General features: G+C 46.4%; 1 protein-coding gene and 2 non-coding genes across 9 annotated transcripts in view; all 3 read right to left on the bottom strand.

Moving 5' to 3' along the window:
- The window catches only part of Wge (BAH domain and coiled-coil containing protein winged eye), a 150,192-nt gene that overhangs the window by 37,611 nt on the left and 85,172 nt on the right, over positions 1-27,409 (bottom strand). For all 7 annotated transcript variants that reach the window (XM_076907888.1, XM_076907893.1, XM_076907892.1 and 4 more), the window contains exons 2-5: positions 14,897-15,118; positions 12,506-12,631; positions 4,771-5,052; positions 3,057-3,422 (exon numbers count right to left, since the gene is read on the bottom strand). In XM_076907888.1, coding sequence (XP_076764003.1) covers positions 3,057-3,422; positions 4,771-5,052; positions 12,506-12,631; positions 14,897-15,098 — 976 coding nt within the window. In that variant the 5' untranslated portion in view covers positions 15,099-15,118. The remainder of the gene's footprint in view (positions 1-3,056; positions 3,423-4,770; positions 5,053-12,505; positions 12,632-14,896; positions 15,119-27,409) is intronic.
- On the bottom strand, positions 13,272-13,344 carry Trnaf-gaa (transfer RNA phenylalanine (anticodon GAA)). Its single transcript has one exon. It is a non-coding gene; the product is annotated as a tRNA-Phe (tRNA).
- Trnaf-gaa (transfer RNA phenylalanine (anticodon GAA)) lies at positions 13,427-13,499 on the bottom strand. Its single transcript has one exon. It is a non-coding gene; the product is annotated as a tRNA-Phe (tRNA).

The following is a 27,409-nucleotide window of genomic DNA, read 5'->3' as shown; positions in this document are numbered from 1 at the left end:
TTTTGCGACTCGAAAACTGGTTCCGAGAATATTTGGAACGAAAGAAGAAGCAGTTCTGCACGATCAATCTTCCACGGCCTTTCTTCTTCTTCCCTCGTTTATCATTCATCATCCGTCACGTATCCAGATTGTCATGTTTCTCTATAGTTTCATATGCCGTCGATGCTTTTTTAAATTCCACGCTTTAAAGACGAACAGAGAGAGGCCAGCCAAAAAGATTTGCGAACCGTCTTAAACATCCAATTATATTCTTTCGTTACTCTCTTCTTTATATCGAAACGATTCGTATTCTAGAAATTCATGTATCGTTTTCCAGTGAAAAGGAGTATTAGCTAAATGGAGAGATCGAGGAGAGATGAAAGAATATTCGATAATACGATCGCCATTAGAGCACGAATGCCTCTAATCCTTACGGTTCCGCGTCGTTCAATTATTACAACGCATGATTAATTATTGAACGCCGTCGACGGCGCGAAACGCGTCTTCGCGAGTGGATCGCGTTAATTACGCTGGGCGGCGTGAAATTTCGAAACCGTCCAGCCTCGAGCGAATAAAAGTACAATTTTTCGCGAGTACAGCCACCGACTGCGGATAACAATCACGTTTCATCCCCGTAAACGAAGCATTAAGATCGCCATTCGTAATTAACGCCAGCTCTCGAAGAAGCCGTTTGGCACAAAGGGCGGCCCTGGAACCCACTCCTCGCTTTTATCAATGCAGCCTAGAAGGGAGCGTTTTTGCCGCAAGGTCAGCAATCACATTTCCTGACTTCTTTGAGGCTTTGACGCGGGAGCGTCTTCTCGAAAATTTCCTATCAACTTCGATAATCTCGATAGCCGATAAAAGGGAAGCACTAAGGGGAAGCTGTTAAATGGGAGCCGGTCGAGGAGCCGTCAAAGACAAATCGCTGGGATAGGATTAACCCATTATTTTTAAAATCAAGAAACGCAGACTTTTCGAAGTGAAAATTACCAAATGTTCGACTAATAAAAGCTGATATCGTGAAAAATGGACGACCACAGAGTCGTTTAGAGCTTCAACGAGTTTGCTCGACGCGAATCGGTTGCCTTTTACGATCATGCGGAGGCAAAGAGAGTCCTCTCGTTGCTAAACTACCAAATGTTCAACTAATAAAAGCTAATATCGTGAAAAATGCTCGACTACAGAGCCGTTTAGAGCGTCAATGGGTTCGTACGACGCGAATCGGTCGCTTCTTACGATCGAGAGTCCTCTCGTTGCTAAATTACCAAATGTTCAACTAACAAAAGCTAATATCGTGAAAAGTGGAGGACTACAGAGCCGTTTAGAGCGTCAATGGGTTTGCTCGACGCGAATCGGTCGCTTCTTACGATCGAGAGTCCTCTCGTTGCTAAACGCGTGCATCAGGCCAGGACGAGCCAACTGCACGGCCTTAAATTTGGCAACGCGCACCGCATCGGTGATTTATGTTAATCTTTGTCCGCGGCCAGAACCAGCTCCGATAGAGCTACACTGTGGCCGATCCGCGCGAGGATTAATTGGACGCCGGCCTAGAATCGGAGATTCTGGCGCGCCTCTGAACACCGTCGCGGGATCTTCGCCCGTGAAATATCGAGGATCGCATCGAGCCGCTCGATCGATTCTCTTTCGACGTCGAACCCGCGATATCGCGCAGCGAGCACCGTTTAAACGATAATTAAATCTGTACCGCTCCGTATCGTCTCGAACCTCGTAGCAAAAATCGCTCAGCCTCTCCAACGGAAGGTGAAACCGTCTCTACGATCGAACAGTACGATCGATTCGATGGAATCGCGGGAACAGTGAGGGATATTGATCCTGTTAACGGCAGCGCTCGACTGGACGTTTAACCCATTCACTGCCCAAGTAAATTTGAATCGTTTCACACTGGGCACCACGATTTTACTTGAAGTTTGCACTTATTTCGCGACGAGTCGCGACCGATCTAAGCCTCTAACGCGAAGTACGAGATATCTCGTAGTTGGCAGTGAATGGGTTAATTTCATTTCGTTGCCTCTCGAAAACGTAAACGCGCGTGGCCATTGCTCAACAGCAACAGCGTCGAAAAACCGTGTTGCACAACGCTCGCGAGGGATCGCCACCATTGATCAGCGACGGAGGCGACTCAGAAACGAGTCGAGCCCTGGCGTTTCGCAACCGGCGTTCTCCGACACGGGACAACGGGATGAGAAACGAGGAACCTCGAAAACGGGTCCCGTTCCCCGTCATCTTCCTAGCCAATCCGCTTTCGAATGCCTCTCCTCGCAGAGGGGATACCGCTTGGAGCGAGCGAGATGCGCGGCTCGATCATAAACCTTGTCAAATCGTTAAAAGCCGCGTCATAGCGGAGGACCTGGACTAGCGGCGGGCACAGACTCGAGAGAACGGAGATACAGGGTGTAACGAAAGTAAAGTTCGATAGTTCAGCGAGGTGAAGTGGTAAACGGCGAACGAGGATCGCGCGAGAGCCTCGCGAGTTAACGATTCATCGCGGTCGAAGAAGGAACCGCGAGGGAGAATGACTCGAGCTGCTCGGTTTGTTCGCGAACACAAAGGGTTCCAGGAATGTGATACAACGTTATGCAACATTTTTAGAAAGTTCAACTGTTGCCGAGCGATCCCTTTGTACTCTCAGCTTTGCAGTTCAAGTCTCGCGCGAAGTCTGCCCAAGTTTCGCAAGGGGATTCAATTTCGCTCGAAAACTATTGCGTACGTTCAACATTTACCCAGTGCAATCGCAGCACGAATCTAATTCCTTCCCCCTCCTCGAGTGCTCGATCATCATTCAACGAGATACCACGCGTCAAAAAAAAAATCGATCCATTCCAGCAAAGAAGATCATTTTCCAAAGTCTTCCTGCTCAACTAACGATAAATTCCAAACTAAGCTTCGCGTAACTCACGAACAATTAATCGAACCTCGCCAAGAGGTCTGCTCGTCAACGCTCCAACGATTTCTGCTGCAACCTGTATAAAAAAACGAAGGAATCGAAGGAAAGGGAGAGAAAAAAGGGGACCGCGACGAACGAGAAGGATGGATCGGCCGGTTCAACTACGTACCGTTGCTGTTCCTGCAAACGCAGGACTGCCTGCTCGATTTGTTCTCCAGTTTCACCGGCTGACCTTGACTCGGTAGGAAGGCCTCCCGTTTCTTGCCAGTGGCCTGGACGACCTGGTTGCCCGTCTGGCCACCCTGCACCACCATCGTGCTCGTGGTCGAGCTCGTAGGGCACGAGGTGCCGTTCACGGTGACCGAGCATCCGGTAGTCGAGCCAGTCGGCGACTGATACTCCTGGAGCAGCACGCCAGTCGTGGGCACCACGTTCCCCGTCGAATTCGGCGACGAGAAGCTGTTGATCGTCAACGTGGGCGCGTTACCGGTCACCAGAGACAGCTGCGGCGAGAACGTGTTCTGATGCAAGCCTCCTGCTGATAGACAACGTTCAGATATCATTACCTGCGTCCGCCATCTTTGTTATCGATATACAAGTCCGCTGCAAGTCTGTTCTCGATTGTTCGAAAGATTCTTTACTTTCGAGACGAGTACAGAAATATTAATTGAGACATTATTTTTTAATCGAATGGATTTTGATATTGTTGTTGGTGATCAGTCAGAGGAGTTCGTGTTGGAGTTTGAAAAACAGTTGGCAGAACGTCGAATAACCCTGTGTCAACCTCCATCGAAGATTGTTCGCGTCGAATTAACCGACAATCGTGCAGTGATCAAAGTCTTCCTGAACTTGTTGAATGCGTAACTTTCCGTTCGACCATTTATTATGGCGCCACGATCGATAAAGTTAAACGAGAAAACTTTCACTACTTTGAGGATATTACGGAGATATCATATTTTGATGGACCAGAAGAGGGTTTGATTTGGAGCGATCGTTTTCGTCTGTCGTTTATGAATCTGCAGTGAAACTTTGTCACCTCGCATATGGATCGCGATTGAACGTTATTCGAACAGATAGAGTCATTTGGAAATGATTATTCAACGTTCGTCACGATTTTCTGATATTTTACAGTGTCGATTAATTTTGTGTGTTTAACAATTTAAAAATTCGCGAGAAACTAAAGACTGACAACCATCGAGTTCACCCTCTCCGCGTTTCTTCGTATCCGATATTATTTTCAAACCGGTAACGATGATCAAAAATGTAAAACGGTCGAGATAAGTAAACTGGCCTGCACGTAAATTGTCTTTAACGAGCTCCAATTTAAAAATTGCAATATTAAGATTGAAATCGCGTTGCATCACGAGTTAATTTACGTTTGTCATATCCACGGAATAAGTAATTCACGCGACGGGTGCGATCTCGATGTTCTAAAGGTTAACGAGTCGAAAACACTCAAGATTTCGATTCGATACGTAAAATGGCTGCACCGCCGTTTTTATGCAGCACAATTTATACGTTGCTCAATGTAATCGTACACGCGATACACGCTTAATAATTCCACAAAATATCCAAGCTCCGTTGCAAACAACCGGAAGATACACATTCTACCAAATATACTCATCGCGAGATAAACGACTGATAATTCAAAAGAAGAAACAGAAAAATCGCTCGAACAAGACGCGTTCCGAGCTATTTGGTAAAACCAAAAGCACGTCGAGCGAGAGGAGTGAAATAGCATTCGTAGGCGTTCACAAAAGCTCGCACCGTTGAAACGCTGCGATCGATCGCTTTTTATTTCGACGTTAAACAAAAGGTAGGGAAAAATATTCGTCTGGTCCTGTTTCCCGTGGATTCCTCGCTGAAACACTCGACACACTCACCGTGATGAAGATGATGGAGGCCGGTCAGGTTGAGGGTGTGCTGCGTATGCTGTGTGTGCTGTGTGTGCTGCGCGTGATGGAGGCTGCCGACGTTCACACCGACACCTTGGAGGCTAAGCGCCTGTTGACCCGGGGGTGCCAAACTAGCCAAATTCTTGGCCAGCAGCTCGAGCTGCGTCACTGGGACGGGGCTGTACGGCGATCCAGGGGGTGGCGTGGGAGCGCCCCAGGTGTAGCCGCCCACCCCGACACCGACGGCAGCGGAAAACACGCTCTCTGAAACTACAGAATCCGACGATTAATCGATCCGCTCACGACCCTCTGGCTCTCTAATCGGGAAGGGACGCTTTCGCAGTCACAATAGTCACTTTGATTCGAGTCAACTACGTAGCTGCGAGGTAGATATCGTTCCAAGTGCTTCGAGAACGTGTGGCCAGTTCCAACCTACTTCTACGAAGCGCATCGATCGTGTGATTTATGTGTATTTTTTGGCTGGAAACTTTCTTCGTTTACTGAATACGTGTTTTTTGAGTAGACGAACTATTGGTGGATTTTTTACGATACACTTTAGAACGCGTACGGTTACACGTTGAAGTGGAACAGCGGAGTGGGAATGAAATAGAATCTCGATTTTGTAATTCTACTAATGCGAAGGAAAGTAGGAGCAGGAAGTAACGGATGACACGTCTAAATCGATATGCCGCGACCGAAAGAATTATTCCTACACCTCGAACATAAATTAAGTCCGCGTTCGACATGATAGGTAGCCTATAGGAATACAGTCTCTTCGGTCAAGGCGATTCGAACTCGAAATTACGAATCAGGGAGCATAAAACTGCAGCATCCCCTTGAAAAAATCGGAAACCGCACGAGCGTAGAGTCGCACGCTTCCACGGCTATCGCGGGGGAATATTTATACACTACTGGACGCTGCTCGACTACTCTATAAAGGAAACTGCTACTTAAATTATCGCTGTGTTCACCGCGCCAGAACCCACTGCGTCAACGCGACGTTCACTCCATTTGAGAACCAATAAAGTGACGCTCGCAGCTGTTTCTCGAACCCGCGCCATCAATGAGATTCCGTCGAGTTCTCCGAGGCTTGGTCGTTTCCAGCAACACGGGAAGAGAGGGTCGCGGCGCGTGGTTCGTTTCAAGGGAAACGCGCGGAGGAACGCGGAGGGGCAGGCCTGGCGGAAACGCGAGCCTCGATCGTGAATCAACCATCGAATATCCTCTCTCCTCGAGGATCGTTCCACCCGGCACGCTGCCAGTCCAGTTTCAACCCTGGTTGCGTTTCCTGGTCCCGCGTACGTCGGATCAGCCAGGAGGGCAGCCGCCGCCGCCGCGTCTCTCCGCGCGTGTATGAATATTGAAACCGGCCGTGTGACGCGCGCTCGATGGACGCTTATTGAAATTTATCGCATTAGTTCTTCGCCGCTTTCGATAAATATGCAATAAACGGCCGGCCAGACGGATAAATGGAAAATCTATGTAAATTCATTTAAATCGGGCGCGACGCTCGCGCCGGCTACGCGAGAGGAACACGGAGAGGGTAATGCAGAGGTGACGAGGGTGTAGAATCGGACGGAAGGGGTGCTTTTTAGCCGGCCCGTGACCGAGAGCGAGCCTTTTTGCCCTCGCGAACGATCGAGAGGACGGCGCTCGGCGCGGATCGTCTCGATTTCAAGATTCAGTGGCTGTTTTGCTCGCTCGATCGAACGGATCGACGATCCTCCGCTTACTGGGCTGGGATGACGGAGTGTCTCGAGGATGCAGAGTGAAATTCAAATTGGTTGTTCCACGGGAAGTTTCGAACTAACTTTCTGGGGACGGGGAACAGTGTTTCGATCTGTGTGTACAGTTTATGAAACGCGAGATCGCGTTTATCGTTCGTTTTATGCAATTTTCTTGGGTGACCCTGGTCCGGTGGTGGTGTTAATCGCTGTGTGCATTATTTAGGATGGCGACACCTCTGAATAATTGCACTCACCTGTTCGTTCTGCTGGCGATCCGCAGCGTGAAAAAGAAATACACTTTAAAGTCGCTGAATGGTTACTTTACGAGTTAAAGACGAAAATGAATGCTTTGAGAACTTGAATTTAATCGAAAAATAAACGAAATTGTTAAGTTATCATAAAGAGTTTTATTAACGATCACCAGCATCGCTAAAAGAACACTTACGACTTCACATCTATCCCTCGAACAGAGTCGTTCCTCTGCCACGAAGGAACGATCGACGCGAAAAGCGTGGCGAACGCGCGTACGCGTATGGACGCGAGACGTAACCAGCTCGTTCGCGTGAATTTGCATCGCACGCGGGGGATAATTGAAATCTCGCCCGCGGCTCGAGATTCGATTTTAGACAACGAGCCACAGCGTCGAGGAAGAATCGACTCGCAGCTCCACGAAGCATTTCTACCAGCTCGTCGTGCGTACGACTGAAAAAGCACGCTGCGAACCGTGTGATTCCCAAGGAGTCGAAAGTACCGTTTCCAGAACGACGACAAATTCGAAATTCTCTCCTACCCTAACGTAATCCACAAGATCCTACGTGTCGATTAAAATACTCGATATCGAAGAACACTGCAGACCGCGAACACACTCGAGAACCATTCTTCGCTCTTCAATGGCAGCAGGTCGTAACGCAGCGAAATGTCAGCGCGTACACAGCAGTTAATTATTTATCACCGCGAAGCCGCGAGCACAGACACTCGCATTACTCCCTGCCCTCGTGTTTTCACTGAAATCGCTGGCCCATATTGTACGCGCGCCTCTGTCTCCCTTTGGTCTTCACCCACGAGCCCACCCTCTCTGTCTCCGCGTCGCTCCACCCGCACAGCTCGAGGGACTCGTCGTTTTTTCCCTCCTCGCGCGGACGCAGGGTCCTCTCGAACGGCGTTTTGGATTACACCTCGGACAATGAGGTCGTTAGGGGCGAGCGAAGGAGGTAGGAAAGTGGAAAGACGAGGCTCGAACCGCCCTCGCCGATTTTCGATCCTCCTCCCAACCCTTTTCGTTTCTCCCTCCTTTCTATCCTCGTCTCTCGCCATCGTTCGTCTAATATTCACGCGCGAAATCCACCCTCTCGCTCGCTCGCGCGAGGAACGACCAACTGGTCAGGGCAGACAAGGAACTCGAACGTACGTACAGGCGCGATGGAATTCTATTTGGACTGGGCATTTTTCTCCGCCTCCCCCTCGCGGCTTCACCGCCTGGGCCCCCTCATTCACCGGGTTTAATTGCATAATTGCGCCATTGTGCCAGGAAGGAGCGGGCCCCGTGAAAGGGCAGCCCTCGCCCCGCACGGGAGCAGCTTTCGAGGTGAGAAAAAATGCCGCGAGGGACCCTCTACACGCGCGACTACGTCGAGCAGCTCAGGTAGCGAGGACGATTCTCGGATCGTCCCGCTCTCGCCTCGTCGATCTAATTAGCGCAATTTTAATTAGTCGATCCGCGATCTCTCGTTGAAGCGATTCGGTTTGCGCGGTTCTCTTTTTGTTGGCTGGGTTCGATGTGCGATAAGTACAGATGCGTGGTGTCATCTGATGAATAACGCGCGTGTGCGCGTGTACTCTTCTTTTTAAAGAGAATAACTATACGCACGATAGTATTTGAAGGCTATTATTTTATAGCTGATCGCAGAATTTTTTTTCGAAAAAGAGTGAAACGAGAATATTTGCAAACTACTCTTCTGTTAGCTCACTCTAAAAAAATTGATGCGAGATTTTTATTCCTCAGATGAAATATACGTGTGCGCTACGATTGTGGGGAATTAAAATATCAAAAATTAAAATGAAAGCGTTAAATCATTTTTTTTTTTTTGTATGCTTCCTCTTATTTCTTCTTTGAACGGTGGGTAAAAAAAATGATTTCCTCGCATTCGTTAGGCGAGTTTAATAAATTCCCTGCCAGTATCAGGCGATCTACATGCATATACTTGTCCGTGCCCTTTCGCATACTAATTGCCCCGCCGCAAAAATGGAACCCTTTACAGCTTCTTTATGATTCGAAATGAGCGGGGGGGAAAAAAAGCGTCGAGGGAAGACGACACGAATGCAAATGAAGTACGAGCAGGTTTTATTTAAATGTAACTAACTTCATTTCCGAAAAGTTAATTAATTCCACCGCTACAGTCAATGAGAATGATTTCCGGAACTCATTTTTAAGGGTACCACTAATGGAGTAATTTGTGCTGCCCACAGCGCGACGATTTGTTTTCATCAAATAATTCTTGAGTTCGTTCCTTCCGAAAATAAATACTTTTATTCTCTTATTTTTATAACCGAAGCGCCTGTTATTTCACACTCGTTGAAACGAATGAACCGCCTCGTCAATTGGCTGTTCGTAGCTTAAAAATATTCGACAATTAAGATAAAAGATGTTAGCTCGACCTCTGCGGATGCGAACCACTATGCAACGCGTCCTAATCAATCCTCGAATTTAACTGCGATACGATCGACTGCGAGCGAACCTCGAGCACGAACCGATGCATCATGTATCATGTACATTGTATTTAATGTACAGACAGTCTCTTGGATTCTGGCCCCCGTGACACTAATTCAAACGCAGCCGACTAATGAGAAATGATACCAGCGCGCAGACTCATTTTTTATTGGACGACTGCCCGTTCGCGCTTGTGTCGGTATCACACGTGGCGTCAGAGTCCAATAGACCATCCGATCGAATTATAGTATCCACGCTAACCGCGCGATCTCCGCTATCTAAGCCACGGTGCAACAAAATGCAACGAAGCTAACGGCAATATAAATGCAAATAATTCCACGAAACTTGAATGAATAACCGCGACCAGCGATTGCGCGAGTATATTTCACCCGCGAGCAGTTAACGATCTATACGAGTTATAATATCCCCAAAGTGACACGCGGTCGATCGATTAATCAACGATCCCAGAAGGGCCACGCGAAGGAAACAGAGGGAACGCACAATCGCGGACGCCTCGCCCCCGTTGGCCTTAATTTCCTCTCGAAATTTCCCATTATTCGTAAGCAGCTGCAGCAGGTGACGCGTGGCCCGCGTCCGACAATCATTAATGCAGCGCGCGTATTATTTCATTTAGATCGCATCACGGCTGGACGAATTATTGCCGCGCGCGTGTTTCAAGAGCCTTCCAGAGCATCCCCCGAGCATCGACGAGCGTTTTCGTCGGTGTCGCGAGCCACAGCTGGCCTCTCTCGCGACACGAACTCGTTCCCCCCGGAAACTATCGGCTCCGTTCCCGCCCGCATTCGGCTTATTAAGTAATTAATCGGTTATCGTGAGACATCTCGCAAGATCGAGGCTCCCTCGACGGCGCAGCACGTCGCAACGTCGAGGAGCGAACCATGGACGAGCGTACGAGGCGTCTGCGCTTGTGTTCTCCGAGATACAGAGCGTTCCAGATCTTACGATCGAACCTTATCGATACAGAGCGTTCAACGTGTGGAAAGACAGTATTTTTTACAGTGAAAAATCGACGCTTTCGTACGAAGTTCGACCAAGTCTGCGTTAAGCGTAACTTGCTAAGAGAACAAATTTCGCAAGAGTGATTTCGACGACGGAGTGGAAAATGTTCGAGTTTGAAAAGCTGTCCGAGACACGACGAGGGAAATAAATGTGATTGAAGGAGAGAAACGTTCCCGCGTTCAGCGTTGGGCTCCCGCAAATATGGCGAACGTCCCGAGGAAACTGCTGGAGCAGAAACTTTACGAGAGTCGCGTAATTTTGGAGCTTTACTGACTGACAACGGAATTGAACAGCTGGTAGGATGTGTCTATGCAAACAATTGCAGCAAAGGGTGGATGATCGTGAAAAATTGTATTATGCGATAGAACTGTTTGATACTTCGAGAGCTCGCTAAGTTTTAAGAATGGAAGCATTGATACAATTTTTCATACACCTCCACCAAAGTTAAACTTCACTTTTCAATCCGTATATTCTTCTATTCGAGAACCTATGCAACCATGTATTATCAGTAAATAAACTACGCGTTAATTGATCTGCTCAAAGCAAATACGACTTTACTGCAATGTTGATTTACCAGCACGTACAGCGATAGAACGCTAGACGAGTAAGCTCACAAACTAGCTAACGAATAAATAAATAATTCAGAAGATCGGATTCATTTTTCCACGACGGATTAACTGAACTTCCTATGTTACGAGACGAACAACGAGGCACTTACATGTGTTCTCCTTCTATCGCAATTTATGAATGCAATTCGACGGAATAAAATCGATGCAATCTGTACAAATGTTACAAGTGTTAAAAAACTTACGGAATATCGTAGACGCGTGGAATGGCGGTGCGGCGACGCTCGAGGGACACAGCAACCGGAAGCACAGTTCGCCAAGAGCCACTACCGCTACGAAACAACGCGCGAGCACACGCGCGACCCGTCCAATCACAACAGAGGCGTAAATCCGACTGATCGTGAACAATGAACAAAGTGTCGACGGTCTAAGCCGATGAATTCCGTAAATAACCGAATTTTCACGACAATGTTACACGGACTACTATTATTCGCAGAGCTGGCGTACACTTAGCGCCGATAACGACACAGGCGTTCCAGGAACGCTGTCATGGAAATTGTTCCTGGAAAAAGGACGAGCTCGGGAAAAAAGCGTACACACGCGAAAAGAAAACATACGAAACTTTCACGTTTCGTATACATCTAATACCGCGAACACCTCGCTTCGTAATTACATTCTGTCACTGCCTTCTACGAATGTAGTCGAGACGGTAAATTAAATATGTCCCATTTTATTTCATGGTAAGCAATTCATTATGGAGAAATTATATTTAAGAAGTTAGAGAAGGCATTCTTTGGATTATATATTATCTTCTAAGATCGTAATGTAACATATTATTAGCCAATAAAGTATTTGAATTGATGTGGAATTTCCTGTGCCCAAAGTTTCATTCGAATGCCATTATAATGGCAGTTCTAATCGCGTTAAAGGCTCGTAGCTACCCTAAAGTAACACGAATACCAAGCTTGATCAATTAAGACAGGTAGAGGGCAGTAAAATGTAACTGTATCAGCAGACAAATACGATATTGACCGTAAAAACGACAGGTATCGAAAAACGAAAACGTGTTGTCCAAAGATATCTGCAACAGTCACGTTCGCCAAATATTTGCCATCTGGATAAGTTTCACATGGCGTAGTCAGAATTAAAAAAAAACGTCGATATTTGCATCCACCGTGTACCTCGAGAATTTAGAATTCCATTACAGAATAAAAGACGCAAACAAATAGGACAGTTTAGTCATCAACGCAACTATCGATAGGATTGAAACGAAATCTATCCTCGTCTAATAATTCTCTCCCTAATTGCCGCTCGAAAAATCGATAGCAACGAAACCGTAGCGCCGATACATCAAACGCACTGAAAAGTCAACAGAAAGTTCACTCCACTCCCGGAACTTCCCCGATCGGTTTAAATTTAAACAAAAGTGCTCGAACGCTTCCTTACTTAAATATCCCATCGAGGCTATTCTGATCATCGTTCTCAATCGAGCCTGTATATCGGCCGTCGTGCATCGAAAGGGTTACTATATACTAAAAATAAAGCAGAGCGTGTACAAGTGGCAAGGAGATCAATCGGGGGAGAAAACGAACGAACGGAAATACTTGACTTGGCGACAAAGGAGAGAAAGATGGGTACAGGCTTGAGAGAGGCGGAGAGCGCGAGAAGTGGGTAAAATAAAGTAGAAATCGTTGTAAACTTACCCTTGTGTGTTGTCGCGTGATAAGCTCGCGCAGGTGTGGGTGGTCCAGGGGTGGCGGGAGTGGCGGCGACGTAACTGCCCCCGCCACCCCCAGGGAATAACGAGTACAGCCCGTACCGACTCACACCTGTAACACCATTCAGACGGAGAATTTACTTTTTACATCGTCGATCGTGCTCGTTGCACGGCAGTCGTGCATGTCGATCGAATGTGCCCGGCAAAAATTATTTCCAACGGTTTAACACACCGCACCTGACAGCTAGGCCGGCGATTCGCGGTCGATTTTGAAAATACCCAGCTACTTCGCAAGCGAAACTTCAATTTCTAATGGCACTAGGTTAAACTGTTTATTAAGTTCTATGATTAAATATTCTGAGTGGACTATATGTGAATACTTTTGTATTTTATGGTAAAATAAATTTCTGCATACATCTGATTTCTTCAAACCATGTTTTGCTAAATCGTACACTTGTCTAAACCAATGACACGCCATCATACTATCAATCAATAAATAAAATAAATAAGTAAACGTAATGCAAATATGAATCATTCGTATTAATAAAATCATTCTTTATTATCCGTAAACGAAGTAACAAACTGAGAAGACTGCAGAATCCTTACTGAGGCGAAAGAACTATCAGTCAAAGTTAAATTTCGATGAAAAGTACAAATATTGCAGAAAAAGAATATCTGAATCGAATGATCCGCTTTATTTTCGTATATTATGAAATATAAAAAAGTAAAAATGAAAAAAAGGAACACCGTTTTGCCGAAACCCGGGATTGAACCGGGGACATTTAGATCTTCAGTCTAACGCTCTCCCAACTGAGCTATTTCGGCGCTTGTAGAGGTTCGCCTTACGTATCCAGCTTGAACAGCGCAGCTCTCCCGTGGAATAAAACGGGAAGAAAAAAAACGAGCTTGCCGAAACCCGGGATCGAACCGGGGACATTTAGATCTTCAGTCTAACGCTCTCCCAGCTGAGCTATTTCGGCCCATGCGAACCGCTGCAATGCGGTTCGAATCGAAGCTACCGACAGCAAAGCGATATGAAATACGTCCTGATATCGAATGGAAACGAATGATTTATTTACAGCAACCAAATCGAAAAAGTGCGCAATAGAGTATTCTACAGGAACGTTATTCTTTTTGAAAATATTTTCATTCATTTAACTACAACTTTGCTCGATTTTACTCACCGCGCGTAGAACGCAAAAATATTTATAATGCGAAGCACATATATTTTTCTTTTGATAAAAAAACATGCGATTAATATAGTATGTATAACTGTTTTTTGCCTTTTAATCGCGGCGCATGAATAATTTAACAACGCGTACCTGTACGCGAATATTGCAAAGCACAGGTATGAATGTTTAATAAATTGTATAGTTTAAAAAGCTCGCGATGGCATCGAATTGGATATTTCGTATTAGCATCGTACTTGGCATTATGATTTGTACTCCGCGTAATAGGATTTACGTGATTTCCCTGTAAAGCTGTCGTTTACTATTTATTACATTAATATATCAGGCTTATCGAATTTATTAAATATATATCTTACGAACGCGGTCAATTTTGCGACTAAAAAATTGTGCTAATTAAAAGAATAGCAAGCGGAAATCGCAGTCGACAAATTTTTATTATGTAAAATTCCCTATTTTTTGTAGATATCGAATATTTCGAGCTTCGCTATTAAAATCGTTCCTCTGGCTGATAAAACGGACATTAGCGGACACGTATTTAACGATAAGGCTAACAGGAAATGTAGTGCTTGCCAGACAGAAGATAATCAGTTATCGATTCTTAGTTGACAACCAATACGTCGAACCATTCATTAGAATACTGATATTTGTATCAAACTGGGCAAAAACAAGATAACGAATACTACACAACACCGATGAGATTTACTAGAAGGAGGAATTATGATAAGAGACTTTCTACCATCGAATAAAGAGTAACACGCCTATATGCCTACCTCCACTAAACAAATTTTATAATAACTCCTTCTAACATCAAACTGCAGTTCAACTGATAATCATTTCAGAAATCACCCTCTCACATAGTCTACACAAATGTTTGCAGAAATTTATTTCTCCCCTAAGAAGTGCTCTGTTAAACGTCCTCCAAATGTCGTCGATATAATGTAAAAAATCTGTGATTTGATAGTTCCAGCAGTAATAAAAAGAGATCAGTATACCTAACATCAAACTGTAGTTCAACAGCTATCGATCCATTTCAGAAATCACCCACGCACATAGTTTATACAAATGTTTGCAGAAATTTATTTCTCCCCTAAGAAGTGCTCTGTTAAACGTCCTCCAAATGTCGTCGATAAAATGTAAAAAATCTGTGATCTTGTAGCTCTAATGATAATAAAAGGAGAGCAGTATACCTTGGTTGTGAGCTGGCGCGGGGGTGGCGGCCAAGGGTGGAATGCCCTGGGATTGCTGGTTCGGAACATGATTGGACTGCGCAGGTGCTAAAGGCCATAGGGTTGCTGCCGCGGCAGGGCCGGACGTCTGTTGGGTCCGGGCACCCGTATCGCCCACGGGACGATCCGCAGTCCCACTTTGGACCACGGGAGGGACCAACATCGAACCTCCCCCTCCCGAGGCTGAAACAAAAACACTATCGGTTAGTAACAGCTCTACGAAATCTCTACTAACGGTGAACCCTCTCGCGTACTCTAGGGTTACACTGGCCCACGGTGGGACGCCATGTTTTGCTCTGTTCATCGTTTTCCTGGTCGACGAATCGACGGGTACGGTAGAGGCAGATGCCAGTATCTGTCGATCGAAATCAACTTTCCATCGTTAATCTCCCTGTCCACTTGTGTCCGTGGAATTAAGGGGATGATTGAAGGGAGAAGGTTCGAGGTTGGGGAAATTTGGTGTACAGTCACGTTTGGACGAAACGAAGGCACGTTCTTGTTCGCCTCTTTGCAACCGTATCGAGCGGATACAAAATTGAAGCACATGGCTATCGACTTGACGAACAAATAGCTATCGAATCGAACGTTTACTTTTATGAAAGAGAGATCGATGTACATTTTAACCATCACATATGCGAAAGGCAAGAACGAACAGCAGCGGTCGAGGAAAATTAAAAATCGAAACGCCCTTTCTGCCTTGCCATTCGTCATATTCACGGAAACGGAACAAGAAGAAAAGGATAATCAGGGGCGAAAAAGTAGCGAACAAGAGCGGGCCGGAGATGGCGAAGCTGCGGAGACGTATCGCCGCGCAAAAAGCGAGGGGGTGGAGGCGATAGACAGAGGTCAGGATAGAATACAGAGCGGTTTCAATGAGCTGAACGAAGCGAAAGCGTTCCGTTTCCTAGCAGGGGCGATGACTCACCGAAGGGATGGCCACAGAGGGTTGAGAAGCGCTGGAAACGGAGGAAGGGGTAGCAACAGGTCGGCGAGCATAATGGGGTGCTCTCTTAGATACACGTACACGAGCGAATCAACACACGCGTGCAGCTTCGCGTACAGATTTTTCGATTCGAGCTCACCTATTTTATCGAATCATTCCATCAGACGCGTCGTTTTTTATTCGACGATAAATGAGCGGCAATATCGGTTGGAATGATTTTTAGAGATTTTTTCTCTCTTCAGAGAGAAGTTCGAGGGGAAAAAATTGATTTCGACAAAATGGCAAAGTGATCTTGATAAAAGAGGCGAACGGGATTTCAGAAAGCGGTACGAGGTTAATTTATATGCGAAAAAATGTCAGAAAGATCGCGTTTTTCTGATATTGTTGCTCTGTAATTTGCAGAAAATTGACAGAACGATTAACTGCAAAAACAATATTACCTTTGGAATGATCCGATAGTTGCGAGCAGAAGTATAAAAGCTGCGGGAACTGCGTCCCAATTTTTCTGCAGATATTCATTAACGACTGGACGTTAATGGCTGAGGAGATTACAGGAGAGATGCAAGATATATGTTATGTATACTTTGTCGCAAAATTGTTGTCTTTTGGCGCTCAAAAATGATAGATAATTTGCGGTTGCAGAGTGGCCAGGGCAACCATAAATTTTGGCAAATGTCGAATTATGTACACGAGATGTATTGACGCGATTAATCTTTGCCTTTCGAACGATGGAGGTTGTAATAAGGCTCCAAGTACTTATCGAACCTTTATGGAGCATTGATATTATGGCAGCGTAGTCCTTTTTCGTTTGATTACACGCCTGTTAAACTGTTTAACGCCGTTCAAAGTATTTGTAACGTTAACATTACGTACATTGTTTGCTCTCAGTAGCTACAAAACCTTCGTTTCAACCCTTGCCCCGAGTAACTCGATCCCTTTTAACGACTTTGCTGTATCCATCGTTACTTCTCATGCAGTGAATTCTAGAACCCTCTGTAGCATAAAAAATATTTAAAAAAAATGCGTTATTATTTTATATTTCGACGAAGCCAGCAGACACGCGGAAACGAGACTTGGCGAGCCCTGGAGGAGCAGAAAAAAGCAGTGCGACTCGATGAAAAGCCAAACGTAACTCGGTACACGTATCGCGCGGTCTCATGCCCGCGAAATTATTCAAAATTGCGGGACAAATCACGATACTTGCGAGACAGGATAATGAGCCCGGTGCGACGACCTGAAATTCAACGGAACTCGGCCAGCTGGGAGAGAGAGGCGGCGGATATCGCGTGTCGAGGAAGGCTGCACGCGCGGACGCTGTGGCCACGGCTAGTTCGACGCCCGTGGAAACGCTTGTTGGATGACATCGTTTAAGTTCACACGATGATAACCGCCAATAAGCCGGCGATCGGTCGGCGTCCGTTTGTAAATGCAACAACGTGCCGATTAACGGCGCTACCGATCGCAATGCTGAATTACAATGATCGAACGCAGGGACGATGTGAATGGACGCGAGCTGCAACCGCTCGCGAAGAATACGTAAAGTATCGCCGTTCAGTCGCGATGATGGTTTATTGTAAATTACAGTGATTCCATGATGCCTGCGTATGGGCAGCTCGAATTATGGAGTCGAAGGGACACGCTGGATGGATCTCAGCCATCGAGATACCAAATAAATCGAACGTACGATCGTTGGATCTAGTTTTCGGGCATCTCTCGAGCTCCGTTTTCGAGAGGAACGATTTTGAAACTCTGAGAGAGGTATTTCTTTACGGAGTTCGCGAGATCGATAGAACTGTGTACGTTACAGCTGCAAAGCTAATGTTTAACGCATCGAGCAAAGGCGCAACTGCGCTCTATTACTCTGTTAATAGTCGCTGATCGTGACCAATGAGTCCCTACGGAGCAATTTCCGTAATTATACTTATGCCTTCCCTTCTCTGCTTGTACAAGAATTAAACGTCTTTCGACTGGAATTATAACGCTTTGGTAACGAAACTGCAACTTCTTTTAATTGTACATTATACACTTGCGTTTCTAAAGAAAAGGGTATAGGGAAAAAAAATCGCATATGTATAAGGAGAAATATTCCAGGTTATCAAGACTGCGAGAGAGTTGGAGAAATAGGAAGAAAAGGAATCAAGTCGCAGAAGTTGAACTTGTTCCAGAACTTCGAAGAAAGTTCGGTCCGAGACATCGCAGAAATCTTGCAACTATTCTCGACTCCGGTCAACTTCGTCCAAGTCACTTCGAATTTGATAAAAAGTAGCGTCCCAAGGAAGCTTCAACGATTATCACGTTGCAACGCATCACTTTCCATCTCGTCGGTTCTCATCAAGTACTTCTACGTCTCGATTCATTAAATTTGCAAGCTCGATCTCCTCGAAACCGGAATCTTAAACGAAAACACGCTGTTGCACATTTTACGCACTCGCTATTGCGTTAGAATCGATAAACGAGTTTCAACGAATACCTCGACGAAAGTATTAAAAATCGTCAACGAGGGGAGGCAAGAAATTCTGAAATTTCGATGCATACACGGCGGTCCAGTCTCGCATACCAAACTACGCTGAGGATTATTAGTCGCGTACGTGGTCCCAACCCTCCGTCTGTACCCTTAGGAAAAACGCGGCCCCTCGCAGCGGCTTCTAAACGCTCGAACGGGTCCACTGTTTTCTTCGATCGAATATCCGCGCGCGGAATATTCGAGTGGGTCGGTGAAAAATTCATCGAGCGTCCTCCGCGTCGGATAATTAAGGCGTGCGCGGGAACCTGGCGGTTCCCGGATCCTGCAATTTGTACCGCGCGGCGAGCAAGAGGGCCGTGCCAAGAAAAGTCGGAGGCGTCGGAGATTTTTACGAGCACCTGTTCACCATTTTCCAGCCGTAAAAGGGAGCCAGCTTCGCGTCGTCAGGTAGTCACGATTCGTGGCACGGCCCTTCCCGTACCCTACCGACCTGAAAACCTGTTCTCCTATCCCTCACCCGCCCCACGGACCCTTCGTCCCTCTTCATCGCCCTTGCGGCGGGTTAGAAGCCAGGGAAATTAAAGTTTAGGTCGCTCTTACGACTCGCCAACTTTCCATTCCCACCGAATTTCCTTTCCACGTTAAATTAGATCTGCAGCCTGTTATCTCGTATTCGATGGCGATTAACACTTTTGACAACGATACCTGATTTATTGGATGGAAATTTTCACCGAGGCCATCGTCGCTCGAACGAGTCCGAGTAAGATTTTTCGTTCAGTCCGTTAATTGAAATAAGGTGAGCAGGTTTAACTGGAAACGACGTAACGCAAGCTCAGGCTGGCAGCCGTCCAGTAAGAAATGGCTCTATCTAGTGACATCATTTCTCATTGGTCGCTCGCGTTTGTTTTACTGTCGCGCGAGGCGTCAGAATGCAAGAGATCGCTTGTACATTTTCGCTCCTAAATGCATGTAGTGTCAGTAAAACATGCCTGACATTTGCTGTACGCACTGCTAACTACGTAAAGGCTGACGTCGAGGAGGACGGGGTGCGTTTGAACTTTCGGAATTGGGTGTTGCTCTGTCCAAAGTAAGTACACCGAATTATATGATCTAACTGGTCCACGTTTAATCAACTACCCTCAGTGGCACACCTACTGAATTTTTGTGCGCTAAAACTGGCAAGATAAAACGTAGGACTCCAAAGAATCGATCTTACCATACACAGGGACAGAACCTTTCAACTCCCCTTGGCCGCGTAAAACCGTAAAAAGTAGAAAAAAGCGTCCACCCGTCTAAACGACGGATTTCTGCCGGGGTATTTAATCAAACAGGTGAAACAGTTTTTACCATTGTATTCATACGACCGCCGAGCAAACACGTCGACGCGGAACCTGGCCAACGAAGGAGAGGACTCGAGCCGAGCCTCGAGCCTCGAAGAGCGTTTAAAAATCGCGTCAGAGGGAAGCAAGCGGCTGTTTTCCCTCTAAAACAGAACCATTTTCGTCTGGCTAGAGATTCAAAGAGAGCGACGGAGCCACGATCAAACGGTCCACTCCCAGCTGGTGGTGACCTATATTTTCCCACGGAACGTTCGAGAGCTCCTAGAACGAGCCTCGAATCGATTCCAGTCGATAGAGGGATCGAGCAACCGCGCGTCACGAGCGATCGTATCCCGCGGAACTGCTTTGAAAAAAGAAAAAAACGCTAACTCGTTCATTTCGACCTCCTTGGTCGCAGTCCCGTGCTCTATTCTGCTCAATTTGCCTGATCGTCCCGCTTGCGCAATCCTGTGCAACCCTATTCTCAAGCACGCGCCTGACTCCCGCATATTGCCTTCAGCACACACACACACGAGGAAACCTGGCTCTACGTAAGAGCGTACGTGCGCGCGGATCGATTTTCGAGGTTTCGAGTCAAGTTTCGGGAGAATCGGCTACTTTGCACCGAGGAACTTGTTTCGCGAGTGTCTCATTGCCCGTGCGAAGGGTAGTTGCTCCATGGTGGTCGTAAAGACGCGACTTCTGTTCAGAAACGAGATATAAATTCTTTGAATTAATGAACGAATTCAGTGGAAAACAGAGAGGTGTCAGGATAAAAGATTTGATGCGATGGTTAATAGATGATTCCGCTGATGGGGTAGCAGCGAGCAACCCCCTTTCCTCGTTACTGTCGTTAACAACTGACTTTTCTCTCGAACGTTTCATTCGCTCGCTGACGAAATAAAGTAATTTGACGCGAGAGAAGGAGGAAAAACAGCTCGAATCACGAGTATCGCGGACTCGAGCGTAACGAAGGCGTGAATCATGCGGCTGGTCGTTCCTCGAGGTCCCATCGCGACGGCGTCGAAGAAAAGCGCGTCGGAAGTGTCCTCCGCGCGAAAGTCACGGCGCGTACGCGCGTGTGCGTGCTCGCACACACCCCCGGAGCGCACGTGCACGTTCCGACGTAACAATTTATGTAGACGCGAACGTGAATGGCGTAGTAAATTCAAGTACACAAGGGTGCGGCCCGAACGAGGCCGCTGGAAGCGGAGAGATTCGACCGCCTGCAACCGATGTGATTTGCAGCCCAACTTTTTTCCCCGTTTTCCTTCCCTTTTTTGTTCTTTTTTTTTTCTTTCTTTATTTCGCAGCTTTCTTTTTTCATTTCACGAGCGCGTAGAAACGCTCGAAATGCTCCCGCGTCGATTAAGCCGAAACTGTATCGCTAAACATGTGAGAACGGTAATTAATCCTGCGATGCTTCTGCTTCGTTTATAAGGACTTACTTCCATCATCACGATGGTCGACAGCTGTTCGAGAACCCCTTCTCGATGTCTCGTTTCAATCGATTCACGCAATTACCACTGAAATTATTCGTAGCTCCGAAGCTACGCTATGACTGACATTTTGTGAGAGTTACTTTTTATAAGTGAACCTTGTTTTTTGCTTCTTTTTGCGCAGTTGATGAGTGTCCATAAGCTGGAGGGTGTAAATTTTATTGATCACTCAAGAGTGTTCTTTTTCGCAACACTCTTGCCGAAACGTTTCGATAAAGTATTCTGCACGGACTTTTATAGTAGAACATTTCGGTTGAATAATGCACTGTGGCAAATTTGCATGGGAACCACTCGCACACCTTGTGGCGTGCGTATAAAGATATACACGTATGGCCAGGAGCAATTAATTTTTTAATGCCGTCCGACCGGTCTTCTCTAATTATCGTTTACTCTCGATAACTTGTTTACCCGTGGTCCCTCCACGCTTGTGGATAAAAGTAGATTACCGGCATTTTAATTACCGTTCAGGAACAATTATTCGATGACTTATGTCCTGTCGGCCGATTCTCGGTCCAACGGTCGCCGCAGCTTAATAATTAAATTTCACGCGATTCGATCAGGACAAACAAGAGAATTACTTCGTAATTGGCAAAATTTCTCAAAAATCCAACGCAGAAGAAGAAGAAGAAGAAGAAGAAGCACTCTCTTCGCTGGGACTAACAAACTCCACAGCGCCCAGCAGAAACAAAAAACCACCTCCCGCGACGATCGCAATTGCGCAAAGCGAAGAACGACAAAGCAAGAAGACTACAAAAAACCGAGAGAGCACGAGAGAGCGAAAGAAATCAGCGGGATGGCACAATGCGAGGCGTCGTTTGACAGAGACGAGGCGTAACGCGAGACAGCGCGAAGGTACGCGCGGAAACGCGTTCCTGGCGAGGGCCGTTGGGCCGTTCGCGAACTCGTAACAAGATTAATAAGAGGCGCGGGGAGCCGGTGATTATCAAGGGATAATAAGAGCGCCGCGAGTGCAGCGAGTTTTCACGGACGCACGCGATTCCTCGTTTATTCCCTGTTTGCGGATGAAGAGGGCCGCGCGCGACGCGGACCAGCGAAAGAGAGAGGCTCGCGGAGGTCCGCCCCTGGTAGAGAAATGCATATTAAGTCGCCGACACAACAATAGACCCGCTTAGACAGTAGCCTCTCGTCGTTCTCCTCCTCTCATCCGAGCTCCACCTCTCAGCTTCGACTCCAGAGCTCTCTCCTTCTACGGGTATCAACCGCGGCTCCGTTTCTCTTCCATTCGATCATAAAGCAGTCCGACGCGAAACAGCCAGCCGCACAATCGACGAAATCGCAAGGGGTGATCGTTCCGCGGCGGAGTAAAGGGTCGCGTCCTCGAGGCGACGCGTCGTTCGAGGATCATCGTTTATTTGACGAGGCTCCACTGTTGCCTGAGGTGGAAATCGGACTTGGAATTACGACGTATAGGTCATCGAGTGAGTGGTGTGTTGGGATCGCAAATGCGAGTGGAGAGCGAGTATAAGGGTGTTAAAATTCTATCAGTCGTGGAATCGACGAATCGACGTTCTCCAAGATCCACCGCGTTCAGTCGTCGAGTCGAAGCGTAGACTGTTGTGTCGAGCGCGACTTTTAGCCTGCACTTTCCGCGAAGCATCATCGCGGTTCTACAGCGTGTTTCTGAACCGCAATAATTCTGCGTCGAGGCGGGTGTATTTCCCGAATTACTTCGAGCTCTGATACCTCCCTGACGAAATCCAAACGTTCGTGCCGCGAAATTGTTCGGGCGTCTGAAATTGTTCCGATCGAAACTCCGCAGCGCACTGTCATAAATTCTTCGATAAGTTTCGCGTCCGCGCTAGCTCTCTGAGACGAGCTACTTCCAAATAGAGTGCTCGCTGAATATTAACGAACTTCAACGTAGAATACAAGACCGTGTTTCATTTAGAAAGTATTTCTTAACCTCCATATCGAAAATTCATCGACAGATTTCAATTGTATCCCAGAGCAATCGAGCAAACACGTTCTCTGCCGCGAATCGATTGTAGCCTAGAGGAAACGAACGATTCTTCACGAAATCCGTCAACGATGATTCAATGAACGTCATTATGTCAGCAACAGTGGAAACGTTTATACTAGGAAAGCCTGTTAAAACCATCGAAATCGAGGGTTAGTTAGTAGGCGGATTTTAATTGTTCGCGGTCCTATCGACACGTATCATCTGTGCGATTATTCATCGATAACGCGACTATTCTTCTCGCATAATTTAATAGCACACCGTATGGAGAAGGAAGAAGGGATGTAGGTTCGCCTCGAAACGAGAATCGTCGAACGAGTGGAACTGTTTCACGATGAAAAAATATCATTCGTCTCTTCGAGGTAGAATTTATATAAAGCCACCACATTCCGAAAAGAAATAGTTTCTACTCGAGGGAAGGGAAATTTTTAATAAAAAAATTCCATTACCGTCCGCCATCGAATGATAATAAAATTCCCGACGACTTTTAAATAGTATCTCACATTTCTGCGCTCGCGTCGGTTTGTCGAATTGTACTATAGGTCTATCGATCGTTTCGCGTTGTCCCTTTGAGAACGAGCATGTTCAAAGGTTCTTCAGTATTTATTAAGGGAAACGAAATAACCGGAGAAGCGTCGTGGTTTCTGAATAGAAACGACAGATATCCCGTTTTTCCTTGGTCGATGCATAGTTTCACGAATACCAGAGACCACTGCTACCCTAGCGTAAAATTGTTGCACATTCTGAGAACTACTTGCTGGTGGCAGAGAATTTTATATCGCTGATAATTATTTATTAGAATTTATTTCGCCTCGAATTCCATAAAACTGGAGAAACACCGAAAATCTGTACCGTTTGAGTGATAGACGCTGTACATAAGTGCCAAAATTAACAAACACATTTTTGTTTATTTTGAAAACCATCTGGCACTAACGCGTCATTTGCCATTTCAACTCCTCGATTATAGAACTGATCGTTCGCGTAAACATTGCGCACAGTCGCTCGCATTAATATTCGAGCATCGTGTTAATTTTCATTTCCGAGTAAATGTACGACGAATCATAAAAATGTATTGCAAACTACAATATATAAGAAACAGCTGTCGATGGTAGCGGAGTACTTTACGAAGATGAAATAAAACGTCATTTTTAATATGCGAAACCTTGAACTATGTCTTCGAACGGAAAACGTAGTCACGCAAATACCACAGCTTCGTTGAGAAATCATGATTACAATTTTATGACTTTTCAGAAAGAGCCGTATCCATTTTTCCTCAAGTTTCATCTTCATCTAACATTGTAACACCTTCACTCCTTCGTTCCTCTATTTTTAACATTCATACGCTGTACAAGATCGAACATTTTCGTTCCTCGTTGCGTACTCGCTCAAAATATGAAGCTCGCGCCTGAATATTAACGCGAGTGGTAACTGTACACGCGTATATCCCCCGACGAAACGAAAATAAATTTGACAGGTTGAAATCCAACGAGGAACTTATGACACCACCCTTTGATTCGATAATTTATCACGTCGCCGCAATAGCGCGATTTATAGGTCGAATAAAAGCGAGGCGAATCTGGATTCCTGCGTGGCTCTCGTCGAGGGAAAAGAGGCCAATTGATTCGGCTGTACGGCCGATATAATGCGATTTCCACGCGGTCAATCAGATAAGGCTGTTCGGCAGGGTGAAATGGGGGTGGGTGCGGTTTAAAAAGGGAAATGTTACGCGCGCGAGTATTCGTCACGTCCGTCGCGCGGCAGCCCCCGGGAGGAATTAAGATCAAACGGCGTTTAGCAAGCCGTCGCGTGAAAAATGCCTCGCGTGACGCGGGCAAATTTGAAATATCGAGGAGAGTGGAACGGTGGTGGTGGAAGAAGAAGAAGAAAAAAATATCGAGCGAGGAGAGAACGCTATCGCGGACTTTTGCCGCGCGGAATAAATTAATGGCGGGGCACGAAGCGCTCGGACTTCAGATGCAACGAGTAACGCGAATGATCGATGCTCGCGAGACTTTATTTACTTTTCGACCTCGCGGTCGCTTTGGAAAAACGAAGCAGACCGTGAGACGCGAGAAATAATTATTTCAAACGCCTCCAACGCACGCTCGACCGAGACTCCAGCGACTTCGTCTCGAGTTCGCGTCTAGTCGAGCAACCAGACTTGCCGCTGACGATCTCTATTTTACTCGAAGCCTCCATTCGTATCGTCGAACTGTTCTAATCCTAACGCGTTGGGAATAACACGGGTGACAGTACGAGGGTACGTTAAATGACAGATTGGACATCTGTCGGATCACGAACGTGGCCCAGGAACATCTGTGTACTTGCCGCGAGAACGCGAAAAATCTACTAAATGTAATTACTTGAATGGCGCGCGATTCGCGAATGAAAAAGTAATATACCTCTGTACGGATGCGTTTCCCACGTCGTCCCCGTTGAATCTCGCTTTATTTCGAAGGCAAATTGGCAGAGGCAAATATTAAAAGCAAACATACCGTTGTATCAATTTGGCGGGCGAACTAACGAATTGCTAAAGCAGCGAGGGACTCGTCCATCGGTGACGTTCAGGGGGTGGTTCGACGGAAATCAGAGTCGCGCGTCGAAAGTTCGACTGGCTCGGTTTCTTTCATCTCTTTCTCCAATTTTCGATCTTGTTTCGTCCCCTCGACCATCGCCGGTCCCGTTTCCCCGGCACCAATTACATTAGAGATAGGACGCGGAAGCCGACGGCCAACTTTCCGCTCGATATTTCCGCGGAAACAATCGGCCAGCCGCGGTTCGTTTCACGAAAATGAAAATTGTCGATAACTTGCTTGTCCTGTTTAGAAAGGCAATCGGTATCCGTCGCTTCTGAAGCCCGATAACAGATTTTTCTTTTTTTTCCCCCTTTTTATCGCGATACCGTTCGCGATCCAGCGTTCCATTTGATCTCTGGACGTCGAGTCGAGGCACGAGAGGGTTGAAAAACGGGAGACGCGTGGTTAAAAAGTGTCCGACGAATCTTTCCCGATGTCGACCATCGGATTTCGTTAAGATCGATTTTCTTCCTCGTTATCGAGGGATCTCTTCCGATTGGATCAGCTTGTTGACCAATTAGCCTTCCCGTGGAAACGATCAATTTCGGATGCGCGGTTAATTAATCAATACAGGATCGAGCTGCTTGAAATTCCTTCCTCTGATTGTGAGTTAACTAAATCGCTGAGAGCCGGCTGAATAATCGTAATAAATAGTAATAATTTGGAAAGTCTATTCAACCGGCGTAAAAAAGATTTAAAGGAGAGCGTAGAACTCGAATCCAGCTGAATATTCATCGGACTCCGTGAACAATCAAAGGCTTCTATTATAAAAAGAAATTCATTTCTCAAGCTAGTCGTGCTGCCGCTGCGAGGAATCCTTTTGTCTACCCGTTTTATCTCCTCGTATCACAGAAACGATCCGGCCCCAGATCTGTATTATACTTTTATCGCGCGTCCTTCCTACCGAGGTTGTAATTACTGTTCAATTTCTACTTAATGCTCATTGTATTCCTCCCGCGCATTACAAAATGGTAATGTCCAGACAATTATTCGAGCGTTTCGTAAGTGCTGTTACATTCGCACGTTTGTCACTGCTACGTTTTAACGGTGTATCTGCGATACGTGCGCGAGGGGGTGGCTGCGTGGTCGCCGATCGGAGAGCAAGTAAAGGATCCAATTAATGTTACCGACAATATCACGATCCGACGTTACATTCGAACATCGCGATTCAATATCGCGATATAATATTATAACGCGGTATTACAATTGAATATTAGAACTCGGTGTTGCAACTCATTACCGCTCGCGCGATACAACCAGCTCTAACCCCTTCAGCGATCAACCCATTCGGGCTCCGTTCGAAATTCGAACGATATCGCTCGAAACGTACAAAGAATTCCAACTAATCGCGAACGCGAACCACGAGATACAAGAAAATTCAATTTACCAACTACCAAGCATTTAGAGATCCACAGCGAAATATCAAGAGATGCTAATGGGGATGCGAGGAGAATGAAACGTTGTCTGTATCATCGACGACCAGCTACGCAGGTTTCGCTCAAAATTCGACAAGAATCCTCGCGTCTCGCGATAGGAATCTTCGACACTGCCTATTCTCCCAACGATCGAGCCAAGCTCCCGCTAAGGATCCGCGCGAAAAATCGTGGGACGTCGAAAAAACACAGAGAGGAGCGGAAGTAGACGGTGAGGATGAAGAGACAGGCGCGTGGAACGTGTCGAGAGCGTGCAGCGGAC

This window comes from Xylocopa sonorina, chromosome 17 (assembly GCF_050948175.1).
Source record: "Xylocopa sonorina isolate GNS202 chromosome 17, iyXylSono1_principal, whole genome shotgun sequence".
Classification (NCBI taxonomy): domain Eukaryota; kingdom Metazoa; phylum Arthropoda; class Insecta; order Hymenoptera; family Apidae; genus Xylocopa; species Xylocopa sonorina.
The sequence above is the reverse complement of the archived record's forward strand: the minus strand, read 5'-3'. Positions and strand labels throughout refer to the sequence as shown.